We start from the raw sequence: 19,852 nt of genomic DNA, 5'->3' as shown, positions 1-19,852 counted from the left end.
CTCCAAGCTGGGATCTTTCAAATGAGTTGGTTTAAAAATAGTACAATCTCCATCCAGCAATATGGAACTTGAAGCGCAACACATCCAATGCTTTACCAGTTTGGTAAAGTTGGGTATAATACACCCAAAATATTTTAGACAGTCCTGTTTTCCAGAAAAGTTTTTCTAAAAGGTTTAGGAATACCTTCTTCCAGTAAAGTGTTGACTGAAGTTTCAATGTGTAAATATATTGAGTAATCTTTTATATTCAAATAATAATGAACAGATATGGCTAAAAAAGCAAAATGAAATATAACACACTAAATTGGGACCATGGAAGTTGCAATCCAAACTTACTCAGTGAAATAAGTTCCATTAATTTGACAAAGTTAGCTGTATTTCCAAGAAAATGCAATGAGGATGGAGGTATGGAGAAGTGTGCAATTCACCTATTTAACCAGATTAAATTGTTGAAGTGACTGATGTCCTCACTTCACTGACACTTTTCTTTAACAGATACTACATAATGGTGGCCCTTAATGCATAAAAATACTGCAACCCTGTAACCTTTGTGATACTGACTTTTGATACAGCGTATAAAGAGGTTTTCCATCAAGCCTGAAAAAAATATGTGAAAAATATGACATCCATTTAAATCAGAAGTGGAGTGGGGCTTTTTAGATTTAGAGTATTAAAAAAGGAGTTTTGTGTAATACTGAACTAACAGAGAAGGCCCATTTGCCTTATCTGGAAGCTGGTTCTGTAATTAATCAATTTTCAAAGGAATGATGGAGGAATAAACTGCCCAAACCAGCATAAGGAAATACTTAAGGCAGATGGTGTCACTTAAAAAGGAGCAGAATGTAGGCTCAGAGGATAACTAAGTTTGCAACTGGAAAGTCCCCTTTACCATACTCATTCGTCTTCTTACAAATGCCATGGCAGCCCATATTAGTTACACCCTTATAATTTCTGTTAAGAGACTGAATTATTTTATACTTAAAGTCATGTTGAATTTAATTTAGACAGTCTAAACCATTAGTGGAGAAATCATAATTTGTATTAATCTATCCCTGATTTAAAAATAATATTACCAACCCAGACCTGCATCTCTTTATGGTTTTCAAGAAATTAAAGTTTAAATGAAGACATTTTGTTGCATCTACACATTGAATTTGTTGGATACAATAAGCGACCCATAGTCTTTTTTTCCCCTCTGTAGCTTATAATACATATGCTGTTGCTGCCCCATAACCCGCAATGCCCTATGCTTGACGTAGCCCCTTTATCTTGTAAATATTTTTGGAATGCCCCTAGATAAAATGAACTCAACGGAGGAAGTTTTTGGTGAAGGGGGAAAGGTGGGGTTGTCTACTCCTTTCACCTTCGGATATCAGAGAAGTCAGAAGGTTCATCTCTCTGTTCAAAGGTCTCATGAGTTGCTTTGGAATTATGACCCCCAGATTTAGTGCGAGTGTGAGCATTCATAGGCATCCTGCTACCTCTTTCCCCTCTAGGATTTTGAGAATTCTCTCTGGTACCAGACTGAGGGTGAATTACAAGGTTTCCTTGGCCAGTGGATATTCTTGAGACTTCATTTGGCTTTTTTTCAGATTCCAGGGTAGTCTCTCCATGTGGAACCACAGTACAGAGGCTTAGGATGGAGCACAGACTCCCCCAATTCTGCTCACACTGGGCCTGGACACTCTGGGTGATGGCCTCTTTGACTTCTTCTCCACAAGTGAGCAGTATATTCACCAGATCAACATACGGTCTGAGGAAAAAAAAAGATATAAAGTTATGGAAGAGTAGCAGATGCACTCAAATTGGCTGCAAATCAGTAGCTATGTATTTATTATTTTATCCATTAGACTGATATGTTTTATTTTCATTAGGAGTTGAATATTTCTGTCTCTGACACACACACGCTCCAATTTTATCTACATTCTCAATTTTCTCCCATAGCAACAAGATTCTGATCCCCCCATTGCAGTTTGATTTGCTGTTTCTAAACCATTTCTGGGAAATCACTATCTCAATAGAATATATCAACCTAATGAACATCCAGTAAGTTTGAATGAATCTTTAAAATCCATGACTGCTTTCACTGAAGAAACTAGAATTACAAATGAGGGAACACTACAGGATGTGCAAAACAGAAAATATGTCTTGTCAGAAACAGAGTAAACTATCATGTTCTAGAATTCTGGTCAACCATTTCATATTGGATGCAGATCAGCAGGAAAAAAAAACCAAGGATTCTTGCATTGTTCTTGAAGATCTGTCATGATTATGGAAGTCAAATAGGGTAGGATTGACATGCAACACCCACTTTTTCCTTGTATACTGATCTTCCTGCTCCATCTTCCCAGACCCTTCTGCTACCTCCTTCATCAGCCAATGCCAATGTCCCAATCCAGAATATCCCACTATATCTTTCTTCACATCTCTCCAGCCTCTTCCTGTCCTTGCCTCAGCTGACACCAATGTATTGGCCTCTTCCTTAGTGCAATGGTCTTGGGAGTAAAGAACAGATTTCAAGCATGATATACCTCACCCAGCCTGATCTTCCCACTATCTTTTTACTTTCCTCCCCTTCCTCAGCTATCTGCAAGTGCTGAATCTTGTTTCTCATGCTTGCTCCACTTTTGAAACACTTCTGCCCAGGACAAGTACATTTTGGTCCATATGCTCATCAAAGCAGCTCTATTCTGTTTTGTAAGTGGATTAAAGCATCCAAATGGCAACTTTCAATTTGGTCCATGGACCATCCAAAACATCAAATGTTTGCGTATCTCTAGAAGAAAATACAGTATAAACCTCCTACAAAAAACAAACAAACATTAAGATATCACCACCTACTAATCAATTATGTATCTATCATTATCTGTAGTAATTACTAGTGAAAAGGTAATTGTTTCTCAAAATACTTTACAACTGGATGTAACAACCTTCCTTATTCTGATATCCTATAATGTGCTGGCTGCAACTCCAACAATTCCCAATTAGTATGACTAAGAGTTATATAAAATCAGAGTTGGTAAGTTTTCCAGAGGGCTCCATCACTGTCCAAGATGAGATTTCTCAGACGTATTCTTGACTTTACTAACTAATTCGTGCATTTAATAGAAGAATCACTAACTCTCTTTTTCTTTTGAGTTACTTTTTGTTTCCTGCTTCAGCATTAGCAACCAAGCAGCAAGGCTCCCTTGGATACAGCACATATAGTAACCAATTATTAAGAGTCTTTGCTCTGCTGGTTTACAGAGGCATCCTGTATTTTGGGATAATTGTTCTTTCCCTTACTGTCATTAATTAGATCTACAAGATACTACTCCACCTCTGCAAAGTTGGAAACTTTTTGTATGATTCTACACATTAAATGGGTAGTATACTTTAAATTTCAGTAAATAGACGTGACAGGTAATCCCATCATCACCTTTAGGTCATTGTATCTGCTGCAGAATCTTTTAACTTAATGGAGGTGTTCTGTTTAACTTTAGATTTTATATTGGCAAGAACATTATAATAATCAAGGTCTTTTTTTGCCCACAAATCTCAGACTTTTCAGTGCTGGGGAATTTGCTGAGTTACTGGTTTTGAGATGAATGACAGAAACTGAATACATTCCAATATTGAGTCTCTTCCTAGAATTATGGTTCACAAATCTTGCTAATTATCTTCCAAGTCCACATAATACAGGATGACAGCATCAGCCATATAATTGCATGATTCTTCAATATAAGACCACATTTTTCATTAATCTAAGACATAGCAGTTAAACATACGATAAACAGCCAGTAATTTATGTTATTAGTTTCCACTACTCTTCAAATATTTAATGTATGAGCACCATGCCTAATAAGGTATTTGAAATACTTTTATATAACGCTATGAACAACCACTACAGAAAAATATAAAGACTATAGGTAGTCTTGACTTAGGACAACAATTGAGCCCAAAATTTCTGTTGCTAAGCAAAACAGTTGTGAAGTGAGTTTTGCCCCATTTTGTCTTTCTTGCCACAGCTGTTAAGTGAATCACTGAAGTTAGTTGTTAAATTAATAACACAGTTAAGTTAATTTAGCTTCCCTACTGCTTGTCAGGAGGTCACCAAATGTGATCACATGACCCCAGGACACTGCAACTGTCATAAATATATGCCAGTTGCCAAATGTCTGAATTTTGATCATGTGATTGTGGAGCTGCTGCAATGGTTGTTAAGTGTGAAAAATAGTCGTAAGTCCCTTTTTCCAGTGCTGGTGTTAACTTTGAATGGTCACTAAATGAATGGTTGTAAGTCGAGAACTATTGGTGGTATAGAAGTCAGTCTCAATTGGCCTATTTTGAATTTGTAGTTTAAGGTAGCGATTAGTGAAAATTTTGGATTGATACACACACACACACACACACACATTTGATTTCTTCTTTTGTCATAGGTTTTTGTGTGTATTTTTCTTCAACCAGGTATTTTCCTATGTAACCAAGTTTGCAGCTTGGTTTCACTGAGCTATGGCTGCAAACTTGGTTACGTAGGAAAATACCCGGTTGAAGAAAAATACATATACACATATATACACACATACACTTGAGGTGACATTACTAGATTTGAACCTACGATGTGTACCTGAAGCTAACTCACCTGCTGGCAATGATTTGATTCCATTCCTTGGGATACCAGCTCATTATGGGCTTATGGACTCATTAAAGACATTACCCAATGGACCCTGTAGGGTCAGGCTTTTATCAGGAAGCCAAAGAAGGAAGAGGGAGTTTCCTATCTTGAAGAATGTTGGCATTTTCTTTTGTTGTTTTTACAAATGACTTAATCCTCACTAAACTTTGAATTATGCTCTTGCTTACAAACACAGTAACAGTCATAGCCTAGATCAGGAGTGGGCAACTGTGGCCCTTTTACAACCTGTGGACTCCAACTCCTAGAATTCCTGAGACAGCTTGGCTGTCTCAGGAATTCTGGGAGTTGAAGTCCACAGGTTGTAAAAGGGCCACAGTTGCCCACCCCTGGCCTACATAGTTTATAGGGAATGGGAAAATGGGCAATTCAGCTCTCTTCAAGATGTTATGAACTGTAAATACATGTGTAAATGGAAAAAAAATATTCTCCCTACCCCAATCAGGGATTATGAAATATTTCCTAATATTTTCTTTTTAAATGGTATAAATAAAATTACTTCTTAAATGCCATATAAGCAAAAAATGTACAGATCATCACAGTTTCTCTGCACAAATAATTATATAATACAATTGCTAATATATATTTCTTACTCCAGGGTTTATAGTAGTCACAAAGGAAGATGCTCTTGCACTTGCTTGCTCTGACTAAATTCTGACCTAAAGATGGTTGTTTTGGCTCTCCACTAGGCCCTAATGTCCTGGAACTGGCCAGAAGCTGGAAGCAGCACTCATTTATTTAGAGTTAAGTTATAAAGGATGATTAAAAAATATTATTGTCTATATTGCAAGTCTTTGTCTCCCAAGTCTATTTCTTTCTGCAAAAATATTAGAAAACCCCATATTTTTTTACTGTTTTACAAATTTTCCAGAACCTTTACATCTTTAGGTCAAACTGAAGGAAGAATAATTTATTTACTGTTGTCTAATACCAAGTATTGGAAAAGTTGAACATTTGGTCTGAAATATAAATGCCCTCCCTTTTTGTGGTTAATTATGAGAGTAGGAGAGTAAAATTCCAGCCTTACACAGCATATAAGTAGCTTTTTTTCTCCATTTAGGTCTATGTCTATTTTCTTTCCTTAAATAATTCTTACAGAACTTTTTTTTGTTTTTTGGCTGAGGAACAGTATAATCCTGCCAGGGAAGCTTGCTGTGGATTTTGGGACATGTTCTCTTGTGTGTGCTTTGCTTGGCCGGGCCGTGATTAGGTGTTGCATTCACCATCAAATTAAGTGACTAGGGGAGAGCACATGGCATTCTCTCCTGGGCAAGTTCAGGAATGATGTGCAATCTGTCAGCTTCTCCATCTTGCCACAGAACACTGTCTGCAAACCACTGAATTAAACTATCACATTTAACTACCAGTCATTTATAATTTAGTTGGTTGCCAATTTCATGGAAGGGGCCCACAGGAATCTGAAGGACATATTTGTCTCACTCAACATGCAAGAGGCATTTGTCTTGGCACTCCGTGGCAGAATTACTCCAGGAGGCAAAATTACTTAAGACATTATCTCACCCAGCATGCAAGAGCTATTTGACTTGCCACTCCAATGCAGTATCAGTGCTGGTCTGAAACTGAAGCAAAAACCTTTATTATCCCTGGCACCATTCCATCTTTCAGGAAAAGGAAAAAAAAAAATATCCCACAATCCTATCTGCCATTAAAATGATCCGAGTTATATTCTCTACAGAAAGTGCATAATGCAACAAGATCCGCAAATGAATGATATATTGCTTGCACACAAAGCATTAAAAAAATCAGGCACATTTGAATCTGTTGCACTATGACTATAAGTAAAACATTGTAGACCACGGGTGTTAAAGTCGATCACATCATATGATGTATTGTGACATATTGCCACTTTCTTTGCTTTTGAGGAGCTGGGGTGGGCGTGGCTTGTGTGTGATGCATCTGGCCCACAGGCCACCAGTTTGACACCCCTGCTTTAGGCCATTTACCTACCACTGAAGTAAACTGCAATGCAATATTACAAATGCTAAGAAATAGCCAGTAAAAAGGATTGTAAAAATGGCTGTAATTCTGAACTAAATCACATATTTGAATGCAGGTCAGATGTTCGTGAGCACATTCTTGCCAATAAATATATAAGCAATATCAATAGCCATACAGTTAATTTATTACTGCATTGTACTTTTGAGAAGCCTTCTGTTTGCTCTTTGTTGGTTTTAGTTCGGATGGTTTGTCTAGCTTTATCTGTTTTTATGGATTTTTTTTTTGGTTTTGTATGCCACCAAGAATCCACTGGAATTGGGTGGCTATAACAAATATGAATAACCAAATAGCATAAACAAGGCAGATTATTATTTTCTGAAGTCATGCAGAGAGAAATGTAAAATGGTACCCTTTTTAAGATAACGTTTTCTGACACATCTCCATCTTAGAATCAACTACTTAGCCTTGAATTTAACCATACTTCAAGAGATGTAATTATGTGCCCTGAATTTTACTCTTTTAATAGATACCATGTGCAGGCAGAAAATATTAGGTACCTTAGTAAATGTCACTAACTTTTTTATGGTTGATAGTATTTTATAGCTTGTGACCTTGTACTAAGACATTGTTTTATATACAGGATAAGATCTATACAATTGTAATATGCTATAATTATGCACAAGCTACTGAAGAGTTTCTTCAGGATAGACAACTTTACTCCCAAGTTTCTTGGTTGCTTCCATACAGCAATGTAATTATTATCTTAGTTTACAGGTATATGGGTTTGTAAAAGGAATTCTGTTCCTACTCGAGCGGAAATTCTATTCCATTTCTGCAGCATGAATCTATTTGCAAAGAGCAAAAAAGTTCCACAAGGGAGCATTTTCCAGAACAGATAAGAAAGGAGACTCTATCCTCAGAGAGCAGTATGTGGAGCTGAATGAACACAGTTGCAGCTAAGATCTTCTCCCATGGTGATTCAAGTATTTAGTTTCCTAGTTCCAGTGACATGATTTTTACTAGGTTTTTTTATTATTTAATTTATTTGCTTCCCATCTTGCACTTCAAGGCTATATCGAGCATCTTTACTATCTATTCAAAAAACATCAATTTATTATCTCCAACACCCAAGCAATGCAAAGCAATTAATTAAGTGTGGAATTGTAGATGAAGTAAGAGAAAGAGTACATGGGGAAGTTGTTTCATCAACAACTGTTGATGTTAATTTTAGAAGGATTAAAAATGTTTCCAGATTTAATAGGTTAAGTTGCTGTCAAAACTGCATTAATTTTAAAGGATTCTGATCCAATCAAAATGTCTAACACAGAATTCACTGAAAATTTTAATTTAAAGGGCTCCTAATTGTAGGTTTTAACCTACAATTTCTTGGAGCAGAAAAAATAAGCTTTTGAATGAGAGATTGGAAGAGTTAAGTGGAGTATTTGTACCTATATTTTGGCAGGTTAGATATTAAGAGTTAAGGTTTCTGCCAGCCATTCACAAAAAGTTGGCTTCAATAGAATTCTACATGTTTTAAGTTTCAGCAAATACTGAGAGGTTATGTGTTGGTGAGGACTGGCATTTTCCTTCATGATGTGTAAGCCAATTATGCAACATGTGCTGCAGCAACCAGAAGCACCCACAGAATACTTACAGTGATGGGGGTAAAAATGTGAAAATGTTGAGCATGATCCAAACCCCACCCCTTTCTAATATATTTTTTAAAAAATTTGATTTATATGCCACCCTTCTCCGGAGAGTCAGGGCGGCTTACAATGCGTTAAGCATTTGCTAATATGCTTTGCATGCATATAAAAAGAGTATAGGAGCCCTGTTGGTGCAGTGGTTAGAACATGGTGTTGGAGGCAAGTTCTGCCCATAGCCTGGAGTTCGATCCTGAAGGGGCTCAAGGTTGATTCAGCTTTCCATCCTTCTGAGGTGGGTAAAATGAGGACCCAGATTGTTGGGGAAATATGCTGACTCTGTAAACTGCTTAGAGAGGGCTGTAAAGCACTGTGAAGCGGTATATAAATCTAAGTACTATTGCTATAGGATGCAAATAGTATAGTTATGCCTGCCATCTTGATTTTTTCTACTTCCCTGATGGATGCCCCTGCTTCTCTATATGATAATGTAATTATTATTTTTTCTCTTACACAGAAATTCTACACCATGGCCAACTCTCACATTATAATAGGAGCAGATCTATATTCAAACTTGAGCACGTTCTCATTTCTGTGTGCGAGATAATCTTATTTGTCTTCTTCCTAAAGCATGAATCTGAACAATACATTAGAAAGCAAAGGGTTTTCATAGCAAATGACCAACAAAAAAGAGAAGTCACTTTATATGTAAAACATGGTTTAATTCTATTCCATTGTTATAACATGTAAAAATAAACCTCAGATCTCACTATTATATCTGAGTATATTAAAGGGAAAAATCTGAGAATGATCAGAGAATGATCATTCATTTGTTCAAAAAAGGAAAATAAGAGAGTAGGCAATCCATTTTAAACAGAAGGATTCTAAAAAATTGGGCATGGCCATTTTAGTTCACCTTTGTGGCATGGCTACAACTCCATGGGATATCTATGGCTCATTTGTATCACTAAATGCTGTGGACTAAAATTTTCTCCTGGTTGAGATGAATAAAATTAAGCGACATGCAACTTTCCGGAATTTACGCTAGCAGATTAGATGCTCCCTCTTTACTTACTCAAGTTGTAGCAAGTCTTTGAAATGAATCATCTCCACAATGACCTGGACATTCTCTTTGGCTGCAGAGCAGAGATCATGTTTCTGATAACATTCTCGCTGTAGCTGGAACACCATTTCTTTGATTGCAGGACATTTGCGACTGATACAACTAAACTTGTGCCGCAAGGCATGTGCCTTGCATCTCAGGGCATCTTTAATGAAGGATTTCCCCTGAGAATGAGAAAAGAAGAAAAAGCACAACTAAACTTATGTCCATAAACCATATGTCTTGTGATTCATCTCCATTTTTCAATTAATACCTGGAAAAGAAGTTGCTTTATTTACTGTTAAAAGTTCTAAGACATGGGTGTTAAATTCGATTGTGTCACGTGATGTATCATGATGTATCACAATGTTTTTTACTTTTGTGGAGCCGGGGTGGACGTGGCCTATGTGTGACAGACACATCCGGCCTGTGGGCTGCCAGTTTGACAGGCCTGTTCTAAAATAACAAATATTTTGCTCTAATCCTAATCAGGATCCTAATTAATCCTCCAGGGAAAGACTGAAGGCAAACGAGGTCCAGGCAGAAGAACATCATGGCTTCAAAACCTAAGGGACTGGTTTGGACAAAACTCAGCAGCACTTTTTCATATGGCTGTTGACAAAAATAGGATTGCCAACATGATTGCCAACATGTGGCACAAGAAGAAGAATCCTAATCAGACAATTTCCTTCTTTGGTTGTAGCAGGTGCTCTGTGTCTGCTAGACATTTAATCCTCATTAATATCTAGCCTCCCTTTACTGATGCCTAAACTGAGCAATTCTGAAAGTAGAGAGGGGAAAAAGAGGTTACAGGCCTATAAAATCTGCTCCCTGAAAGCAACCCCTCTGTGAGGCAAATTCTGGAGACCATCTTTACCACTTGGGCTCCTTGTGGCAGGAGGAGGAGGGCCCCTGGTGTTGGGGGTAATTAATGAGAACAGTTTCAATCAACACAATTCTGTTTAACATAAAAATAGAATTTTATTTAATTTTTAAAAATATCCTGCCTTTATTTTTTTTACAAGTAAGGCAGGAAACATATCCAATACACCTTATTCCTCTTATTTTTCCCACAACAACAAACCTGTGAGGTGAGTTGGGCTGAAACAGTGTGACTGGCCCAAAGTCAACTTTCATGGTTGAGGCAAGACTAGAACTCATGGTGTCCTGGTTTTTAGTCTGGTGCTGCAGCCACTAGACCAACCTGGCTCTCTTTTAATGTCTTCCATCCTGCAAATTCTAATTAGCCAGCAATACAAGAATTTCAGAAGACGGTGTAGGACAGAGCAGAACGTTGGAGAGTTTTCATGGGATTTGGATATGCTTCCCTGTAACATATCCTGGTGGACTAGTCAATTCAAAACCAATGCATTAACTTTGTGGCAATATAGAGTTCTCATTCTCATGTCAGCAGAAGTCAGCCTAAAATCTCTTCATGAGACTGTGAGACTATGTTGTGATGAAGTTTGGTACAAAAATACCAATCTGCCTTTACTATTATTGTTGTGCTGTGACATCCTTCTGGAAACTGACCTGTCAAGCTAATGTTACTTATTATCCTATGTGTAGTGTCTTCATTATTTGAACAGTCTGAAATCAGGCAGTAGCATGTAACATTCTTTGGGCAATTGTCGTTGCCAACAGTTACACTGTCCTAGTCCCCTGCTTGCCATCCGTCATGCCTAGCAGGTGAAAGCAACCCCTTCAACTTTTCACAATGTATTTGAGTGATCCTGTCCTTATTACTGTGGAAAATCCAATTAATACAATATTGCCAGCCACAACCAAGTAAGCTACCAGGAAGCACACTGCAACCCCAATCCCATGCTACTGAAGAATGTCTAGGAAGAGATCCTGATTTTGTGTGAGAGAACTCCTGCCCAAATGAGGATCTCCCAAATCTACTTCACACAACTTTCAATGATGCAAATATGAAGAGAGAATGCAAGGAGAACAAAAATCCAACGTGTCCATGCCACTTGTTTGTTGTCTTCAGGACTCTCCTTGCTCACTTTCACTGTTTGGCTAGGCTTTTCAGAGTTACTCAGACAAACTGGAAATACTTCATCATGATTATGGAGGGAAATGAGGCTCTGTTGAAAAATTGAGTTTTCTGAGTTTAAAGCTTCATCACAACCTGAAGCTAAAAAGATTCCACAGTTCTGATGAAACCTGTGAGTTGATTTACCAATGTGCAAAGCAATCTCGCTATTAGTTTACCTCTGTGAGGCTTGCGCCCTTCCCATCCCACCCTGGGTTGGGTCAAATCAAGACCTGGACAGGGATTTATTTTCCTCTCTGGAGAGAGAAAAACCTTGATAATGGTAATTGGCAAGAACCCGATTCCAATATTAAATTGGTAGCACAACTAGTATCACAGTATGCTCTTGAAAGATAGCCAGTATATAATGGATGGATTCACACACTGCACAATGCCATAATAAGGTTTGTTCATGGCTTAGCATAATTATGTGGGCCCATCCATTATAGAAATAATGATAAAGGATCTTTGATATACTGTATCATAAAGCTTTTAGCTCTTAGAAAGATGATTTTAAGGTATATTTCATCCATTAGAGGAATCATGGAAGTTGGAGGAAGTAAAAGAAGACTAAAATGATTTTCTAGTTGCCAGGAGATGGGGATTTGTTATCCTAAGTATCTTCTTCCCCACTCTGGAGATTTAAAGCAATGTGGCTTTTATCTTCAGGGGCACAACCCTATTTGTGTATGGAAATAAACACACATGAATACAGTGATGCTTCCTGATGAAAAAGTGTTATCCTATGCATTGACGAAGTCCATTAAATTCAGTAAGATTTGTTGATAAGTAAGCGTGTATCCTAGGACCGAGGTTCTATCTCTTGTAATTGTTAAAGTCTATTTCTCTCTTTCTCATTTTTTCTCTTTTGCCCATGATCATTCAGATAAACTTTTGAATGCTAAAAAAGATCATCCCAAAGCCCAACTCACAGAATTCTGATTTGAATGGAGATTGGTTGGAATATTTTTTTTTAACTTTTGCAAAAGATTAGGAAGAAGATGGAAGCCTTAAAAGATTACAAAATGTCTGATTCGCTTCTAACTATACTTGTCATGGATGCAAGGAAGAACTAAGCAAAGCACTAATTTAACTTCACCTCCCTTTGCTGCCAATTCTGAAAGTCAGTCATACTTCAGTGATAAACTATAATGTTCTGAATGACTGGACAGCAATTAGTTTTGCTGAATAGTTGATGGGATCCCTTTTTTAAAAAGTTTCCACTCATCCTAGCTAATGAGCAGGCAGTCACTAATCAATAAGACATACGATAGAAGCTAACTTTTTTTTTCCTACTCAAATTTTATGGCAATATAATTTTATCTGTTAAACTGGAACTTCTTCTGTTGGTCCTTCATTGCTTAAATAGATTAGATTCAACTTGTTTTTGTCTTATAAAACTACCATACATTTGAAGGGAAGGATACTCTCTGCTAATCAGTGACAAAATACTTTATTTGTTAGTTTGGTTTTGTAATAGGCAAGGAAGAAATTTCAGTATTATTTGAGAGTATGAGAGATTATTATTTTGTCATAGAAACGGTCAGCAAGAATATGAAAAATATTAAGTGACACTTGAATAAACATACTGTTACTTAGATTTCTTTACTTTAAAATATTATGGGATAATGCGCTATGGACTTAAATAAAAATCCTATTTTGACAAATGTATATTATAATATAAAATGAAGTCTTGTAAAGAAAGAAAAGGCCAAAGCAGAATATTTTTTTCAAAGCTTTTCAAAACAGTAATGAGAAGGTAAAAGAATTCCTTTTAATTTGGAAGGAAACCTTCACTGTTGCATTTCCGGAAAAGCAAATAAAAGATTTCTAGAAAAATCTGTTTTTAAGCCCCAAATTTAAACTTTTAATTACCAATGCACATTCTGTAAATTGCCAGTCAAGCCAAGTACATCTGATCAATGTAATCTTTTTGTTCTCGTTGCTGAAATGATAAAATTGTTGTACAAGGCATAATAACAGGATGCTTCAACAATGTGAAAGAGGCAAACTTAATATCAGATTCTTGGTAAGGAATGTACTTCGATGTTGGTGGGCTGCCAAGGAATCACTAGAATAAAGCAGCAGAGATAGTTACTTCCAATGACACTGGCTCAGCACTCATCTGCAGAAATGAATTTAACTGATCATATAAAGGGAGTCAGAGATAAGGTTGAGCAAAAGAGAATCCTTCACTTGGCGTCCTTGGACTGAGGCATCCAGAATAAACACCCCTCCCCTTCCATTTTAATGTACCAAGAAGCACCGAGGGCACAGTCTCTTTACTAACGTTTCAACTTCAGGACTTAAGATAAATTGGAAATCCCAGCACTTCAAAGCAGCAAGAGCAAGATGTCATTAAAGGATGACCTACTGTTATATCATTGCATTATCATCCAGAATTAGTTTGTTTAAAATGTCACTATGGCTTGGATCTGCCCTGCTTACTAATTTGTACCTGAAACAATGAGCTTTCCAAATCAATAGCTCTTCACCTAAATTCCCAGGGCATATACTATATTGTTTAGGCATGTGCTGAATTTTTTTTCTCTTCATCCAGATTTCCTCTGTGTGCATGTTATGAATGGTTTTATAGTCCTTTCCCTCTTTTAGTGTTTTTTATATTATTTGTATTGATTGTACTGTTTTAATATTTCTAATTGTAAAATACCTAAGAAAGAGGCTGCATGAAACAGTAAGGTCAAGTAACTAAGGAATATCAATAAAGGAGAATATTTGTAGCTCAGGGTTGACTTGAGGGGTCCTTAATGCTCTCTGAGCTTGCTTATTTTCTTGCAGACATTTCATTACCCTAACTAGGTAATACCATCAGTGCTAGTTAGGGTAATGAAATGTCTTCGAGAAAATAAGCAAGCTCAGAGAGCACCAAGGACCCCTCAAATAAGGAATACTGGATGGGAATAAGTATCCATTAATCCAAACCTCTTGTTTCCACTGGATCAGTGACTTATCCTTAACACAGGAGACAAAGTGCTTTTCAAACCCAACAAGTTTTCTTTAGCAATGGGATTTTCTACTGTGTAGTCTTTCCGCAATTATGGGCTGAAAATTATTTCCCGTATACATTAGCCTACCCTCAATCAACACTTTGCTACGTGTGTATTTGGTATTTCACATACAGTAGTAGAATCAGTGTTGTATAACTCTGTAATATCCATTCTTGTTTTATCTATAGATCTAATGGCTCCTTATGTGGAATTATGATTTCACTGCAAGGGCTTGAAAGAGAGCTACATATTTGTTAGGGCACTAAAAGAGGGTTGAATAGGTGATAAAGGTCAGATAAGTTAATAAAGAGAATATTTACAAAGAATTAATATGTAGAGTATTAATATGTAGAGTATATACTTTATTCTGTTCAAGGAAGTTTAAAATCTGTCTGGTTGCTCTGTTTGATTAAAACCTTAGCTAGTCATTTTCATAAAAGTCCACACTATTTTATACTTTCACATTAGCTGATTCTGGGTCTAGTTGTCTATGCCTCAAATTATTGCATTTGCTTACCTGGGCATCAAACTTTCCAGCATTATGGAGAAATGTCATGCAGATCTCATGCAAACCTCGAATCTCACAAGAGTTGTTTTCAAAGCATTCAAATACACTGCAGCCAACATCACCAGCACTGACCAGGCAGTGCTGGATTTCAGCTGAAAATGAACAGTCACCACAGTAAATGTCTACAACTATTATATATACCTGTAGGCAAAAGAATACTTGTTAACAACTTCTTCATTTCAAAAGGGGAACACAGGGGTAATGTAGGAGATTATTGCTTTGCAAACAATTATATAATCAGAAGAGAAAGTCACTGTTAAATCCATATCTGAACTAATTTAATGACACAAGTCAATATGATGCAGTAGTTTAAATTATTACACTGAACTGGAGAGACAAGTTAAAATCTCCATCCAGGCCACAAAAATCACTGGGTAGCCCTGAAAATCCCTGAGTGAACTCTCATTTTAATCTACCTCAAAGGGTTGTTGCATAGATAAATGGAATGAGATTCAAGTATACTTTTTTGATCATCATCATCATCATCATGTAAGGAAAGGTAATTAAAAATATTGGGTTGATTTGATCGTCATGAATTAAGGTCCAAAATTCAGTATTAGAATTCAATATTATAATTGAATTATTAGAATTCAAAGAAAACTGCATCTGAGAAAGTGATGCAACTATTTATTGGGTCTTCTCATCTGAACCAGCGTCCCCAAATACTTCTTTTAAAGTAAGCGCATCTTTAAATTAGTGAAATCATTCACAAAGTTTCAGATAAATCTGCAGGTCAGAGCTCCCCACCCCTAATTTTCTGGTTTCCTTGACTACTCTTGAAAATGGATTGTATTTTTTTCTATTCTATGCATATTTACCAGCATACAACAACATTGTGTTAAATGAGTTAAATATCAAAGTGAAACCCACATCATTGACAACAGTAATAGAAAAATTAGGCATTCTACAACCACCTCCTCCAAGGATATTCAAGCCCCAGAGATTTCCTTCTAATACATTACAGAAAACAGTAATGTCTAAAAAGGCCAAGCACAAGCCAATCCTGGGATTAGTTGCATAGAAATAGAATACTGCAAAAGAAATAATGCAGCCAACCTCTCCTTTAAGGGGGGGGGGGGAAGAGAAGAGAGATCCTACCAGAGCCTTAAAAAGCAAAAGATCTTGCCTTCTTTTCAACGAGGCTGCCTGCGCTGTTTTATACAGAAAGGGGAAGCTGCACATAGCGAAGAGGGGAAAAAAGAGTTTCTTTGTCCAGCGTTGTTTAAGTGTGCAGCTTGGATTTAGGTGCAGAGCCCAGTTTTTAGCTTTACGCTGGCACCGGGTCGGATGCAAGAGTTCCGATCACATGCCTTGGCCTCCGCGGGCTGAGCTTTGCCTGGAGGGGTGATTCACGTGTGGACGCAGTTGTCTACTCCTGGCATCAGCAGCGTCTATATATCCTGCTTGCCCGGTAGCTTCAAAAGACTTGGGCAGCCAGCGCCCCTACTGTGAACAAGTGGGGAATAACCCGGGAAGGGGGTCACCCAAATGTCTTTCCATCTATGCTAGGCAAAGGACCCGATATTATTTTTTTTAAAAAAGCAAAAAGGATGGGAGAAAATACCTCCCCCTCCCCAGTTGGATGCCCTCGCTTGCAGCCGAAAAAGGATTTTCAGGACTTTTGTTCGCGCCTAGTCACCTCTGAACGTCTTCCCCCTTCTGCATTAAATGCTAAACCTGAGGCGACGCCTGTGCTGCCCCCCCCTCTCCTTCTGCCTTCCTTTTATTTAAAGGATGGGAGCCGAGCAGTTTAAGACATGCAAAAACAAACACAGTTCTTCCAACCTGCCCTTCTAAATCATGGGCTTTTATTTTAAAGCAGAGCCAGAGAGAGCGGAGGGAGCACTGTCCTTCCGATGAAGATGATAATCAGGTTTAACTTTCACTACGGGATTGCATTCCCTGTGGGACGACTTTCTTTGCCTAGTTAAAAAGATGGAAGTGTTGCCTCTATACAGCAGTTCAAATGGTGGAACACGTGCTTGGCTAGCCAGAGCTTCCAAGCTGCTGGAAGCACTTCTATTCCCTTCACTGACTTTTGCTTGTCACTCCCAGCGCCTATATATGAACGATGCTTATCACCTAGCGACGCAACTCCTATCTCAGGCACACGCTGCACTAATGTGTAGCGTTATATATCACTAATATAAAATCCCCGCACACCTGGCTCTGGACTTAAAACTCAAAGCTTCCTCGCCTCAGAAACTGAATCATGCACGGATGCGTTTTGATCCTCGAAAGAAATAACCGCGTACCTGAATTTTGCAGAGACATCCGCCCTTTTTGCTGAGGAGCTCTGTCCTGGGCACCTTCCGGAGGATGCGTGGCTTCGGTGCCCAATACCGCATCCACACTTGCGAAGACCAACGCCAGGGTCACCAATTTCCGTAAGCACTCTGCACACATGGTCCTTGTGTGTACCCAAACCGCGCCGACTTGGAGGCCGCCAAGACCCCCCTTCCCCGCCCTTCTCTCTCGGCTTCTTTTGCGAAAGACCCACAATCTCCTACCGTCCCAACTACGCAGAGGCTGCGCGAAGCAAACGGCGCTGATAGTAGTACTGAAAGTGGCCCGGAAAGGCAACGGATGGTTCCTCAAATACGGCTCAAAGCTCGGGTGTCACTTGAATGAAGGAGTCCAGCAGATGTTGTCCGCCAACCCGACCAACCGGAGCCTCTATTTCACTCTGACACCACGTTCGGGGGCGTGGCCTCCCCCAAAGTATTACTACGCACCCGAAGGAGCCGCGATTATATCTCGGGATGCGAAGTTGCTGCATCAAACTGCAGGTTGCAAAAGCAAGAAGCGGCGGTCGCGTTTAAGTAGATCGCGTCAAAGCCCACGGCTTTGCATCGGATGCAAGATCGACGGGAAAAGCTACGCTATTGCAGTGGAAGAGAACAGGATTTGGAGTGATTTAAATCCCCCCTCCATTAATTTAGTGTACCCCACCCCCGCCCCCCCTGTACGTAAGAAGACGACCATACCCACCGGTGATGCTAGCAAAATAAAATGAATTGCCAAGGTAGACAAAGGCCACTAGTTCAGGATTAATTTCTTTAGGTAAATAGAACATTCTCTTGTCTTGTGTAACAGCACACTGAATTAGTACTAATTGTAAAAGGCGCGACCTGGGGGTAGGTTGCGAAGATCCAATTTCGAATGAGGCAGAGCATATGGTGGCGAGAGAAGCCTAAAGCATTTGCAATCTGCTCTGAAAAGTGGAAGGGAAAGACGGCCAAGATTTGATTCGAGATCCACTTGAGTTTCTGGATCCGACCCAGAGGACTCTTAAATTGGGGAACGCGCGCGCGCACAATACTCATGCACGCCCAGGCTGATGATAGAGCAGCCTTTTTAATGATCTGGATTCATTTTCTTTGCAACTTAGTTTGAGCACGAGCCGTTTCTAACTGCCTAGTTAACTCCTGCTCCCTTCCCTGAAACGAGGGTGGGAGGGTTTGTGCCTTTTTTGCTGAATGGAAAAATAAAGATGGACAATGTTCCAATGGGGGAAAAAAAAGAGTTGGGTTCGTTTGCTTCGTACTGTACCTTCTCCATCCCCGATCTTACCGCGCTCCCGGTCACGAGGATTTCAATTTGCAAACCTGCGGGTTTCTATTGAGGAGGGGGGCGGGAACAGATGAAATCTTTTCTTCTGTAACTCTACCGCAGTCGTTGCATCATCTCTGTTTTATACTCACGAATTTGCTTTAAAAAAAAAAAAAAAGTCCTGCCCTCCTTCCCTTCCCCCCCTCCCAGTCCGCATGGAACCTTGAAGCAATTGAAACCTCTTCTAAGGACGGTGAAGTGGGTCCCACCTCGGGCAAACCTTCCGGCCTGAGTCATCCGGCGCGCCGGCTAAGTGCAAACTAGCGATATCATCGAATCAAATCAAGCGACCACCTCCTCAATTGCTTAAGGGAGGAAGGCGGGAAAAGCAGGTGGCGGCGTTGAATGGGCTGCGGAGTGTGTGTGTGGGGGGGGGGGCGGCGGAAAGCGCCGTTTTAACCCTCTCCCGCCTTCCCTGCATTGAAGCTGCGGCAACCGACTTGGGAAATTTCATCAGACGCGCCACCAACTTCTTGCCTCCAGCGCTGTACTGCGAAGGAAAGGCGACGCGGACTCCCCGGGCCTGTCTGGCTAGTGCGAGCGAAGCTGAGAGCCGAAGAGGAGGAGGAGAAAGAGCAGGCAGTTTGGTCCCGGCGCTCTAGGTTAGGGCCGGGCCAAGCTGACTTCCCGGAGGAGGAGGGGCGGCGCAGCGCAGGGAGGAATGTCTTCAGCTGCCGCTGCCGCCGCCGCCGCGGTTCTCCTGCTCCCAGCTGTCAAAATGCAGTTGAGAGAATCCACTTACACCTCCAGCAGTAAGCGGTCTTCTGGGAGGAAGACGTGACACTGCGCGGCAGGGCCATGGAGGTCCCTTCTTCAACCAACTCCCCCCCCCCACCCCTTTCCGTCTCATCCAGCGCCAGGCATAGAAACCACGCTTCCTTTCAAGCCGCCTCCTGTACAAAGCATCACAAAGTTTCTTTGTTAAGATTTTTTTTCAGGCCCTGCGTTGTGGAGAGAGAGAGAAAGAAAAAAAAAAAAAAAAAAGGGGGAGGGTAATTCAGGAGAAGATTATTTTGTGGGCTTTGCCTTTTTTTTTTTTTTTTAATGATGGATCCTGGGTCATTCCTTCCAACAGTTACCATGCCTTTCGTGGCAAAGACTTCTCAAGGGCCATTAAAAAGCTGAAAATAATCGTTGTATGCCACAAGCCAGAGACACTCAGAACAGTAATCATTTAAAACAATAGACAAAGCCTGCAGAGCGCAACATTTAATTAAAAGCGAGCCTGGAATAGAATTTTTAAGACA

The 19,852-nt window shown here is 39.4% G+C and overlaps 1 protein-coding gene across 1 annotated transcript; it reads right to left on the bottom strand.

The window, feature by feature from the left end:
* Positions 1 to 469: 469 nt before the first annotated feature.
* STC2 (stanniocalcin 2) lies at positions 470 to 17,620 on the bottom strand. Its single transcript, XM_070937359.1, has 4 exons — positions 17,249 to 17,620; positions 14,943 to 15,085; positions 9,350 to 9,561; positions 470 to 1,753 (listed from the first exon to the last, which is right to left on the bottom strand). The coding sequence occupies exons 1-4, from the start codon at positions 17,397 to 17,399 to the stop codon at positions 1,360 to 1,362; spliced, it is 900 nt and encodes a 299-aa protein (XP_070793460.1). The 5' UTR covers positions 17,400 to 17,620; the 3' UTR covers positions 470 to 1,359.
* Positions 17,621 to 19,852: the final 2,232 nt, after the last annotated feature.

This window comes from Pituophis catenifer, unplaced genomic scaffold (genome assembly GCF_029215685.1).
Source record: "Pituophis catenifer annectens isolate HBS135680 unplaced genomic scaffold, rPitCat1.0.hap2 SCAF_2, whole genome shotgun sequence".
In the NCBI taxonomy this organism is placed as follows: Eukaryota; Metazoa; Chordata; class Lepidosauria; order Squamata; family Colubridae; genus Pituophis; species Pituophis catenifer.
Note: the sequence above shows the minus strand (reverse complement) of the source record. Positions and strands in the feature narration are given on the sequence as shown.

Excerpts from the sequence above, each read along its gene's own strand:
- STC2 (XM_070937359.1), bottom strand. The coding sequence starts at position 17,399 with ATGTGTGCAGAGTGCTTACGGAAATTGGTGACCCTGGCGTTGGTCTTC. Across the intron at positions 9,562-14,942 it reads CTGGAAAGTTTGATGCCCAG|GGGAAATCCTTCATTAAAGA; the intron begins GTAAGCAAATGC and ends TCTCATTCTCAG. Across the intron at positions 1,754-9,349 it reads AAAGACTTGCTACAACTTGA|ACCGTATGTTGATCTGGTGA; the intron begins GTAAGTAAAGAG and ends TTTTTTCCTCAG.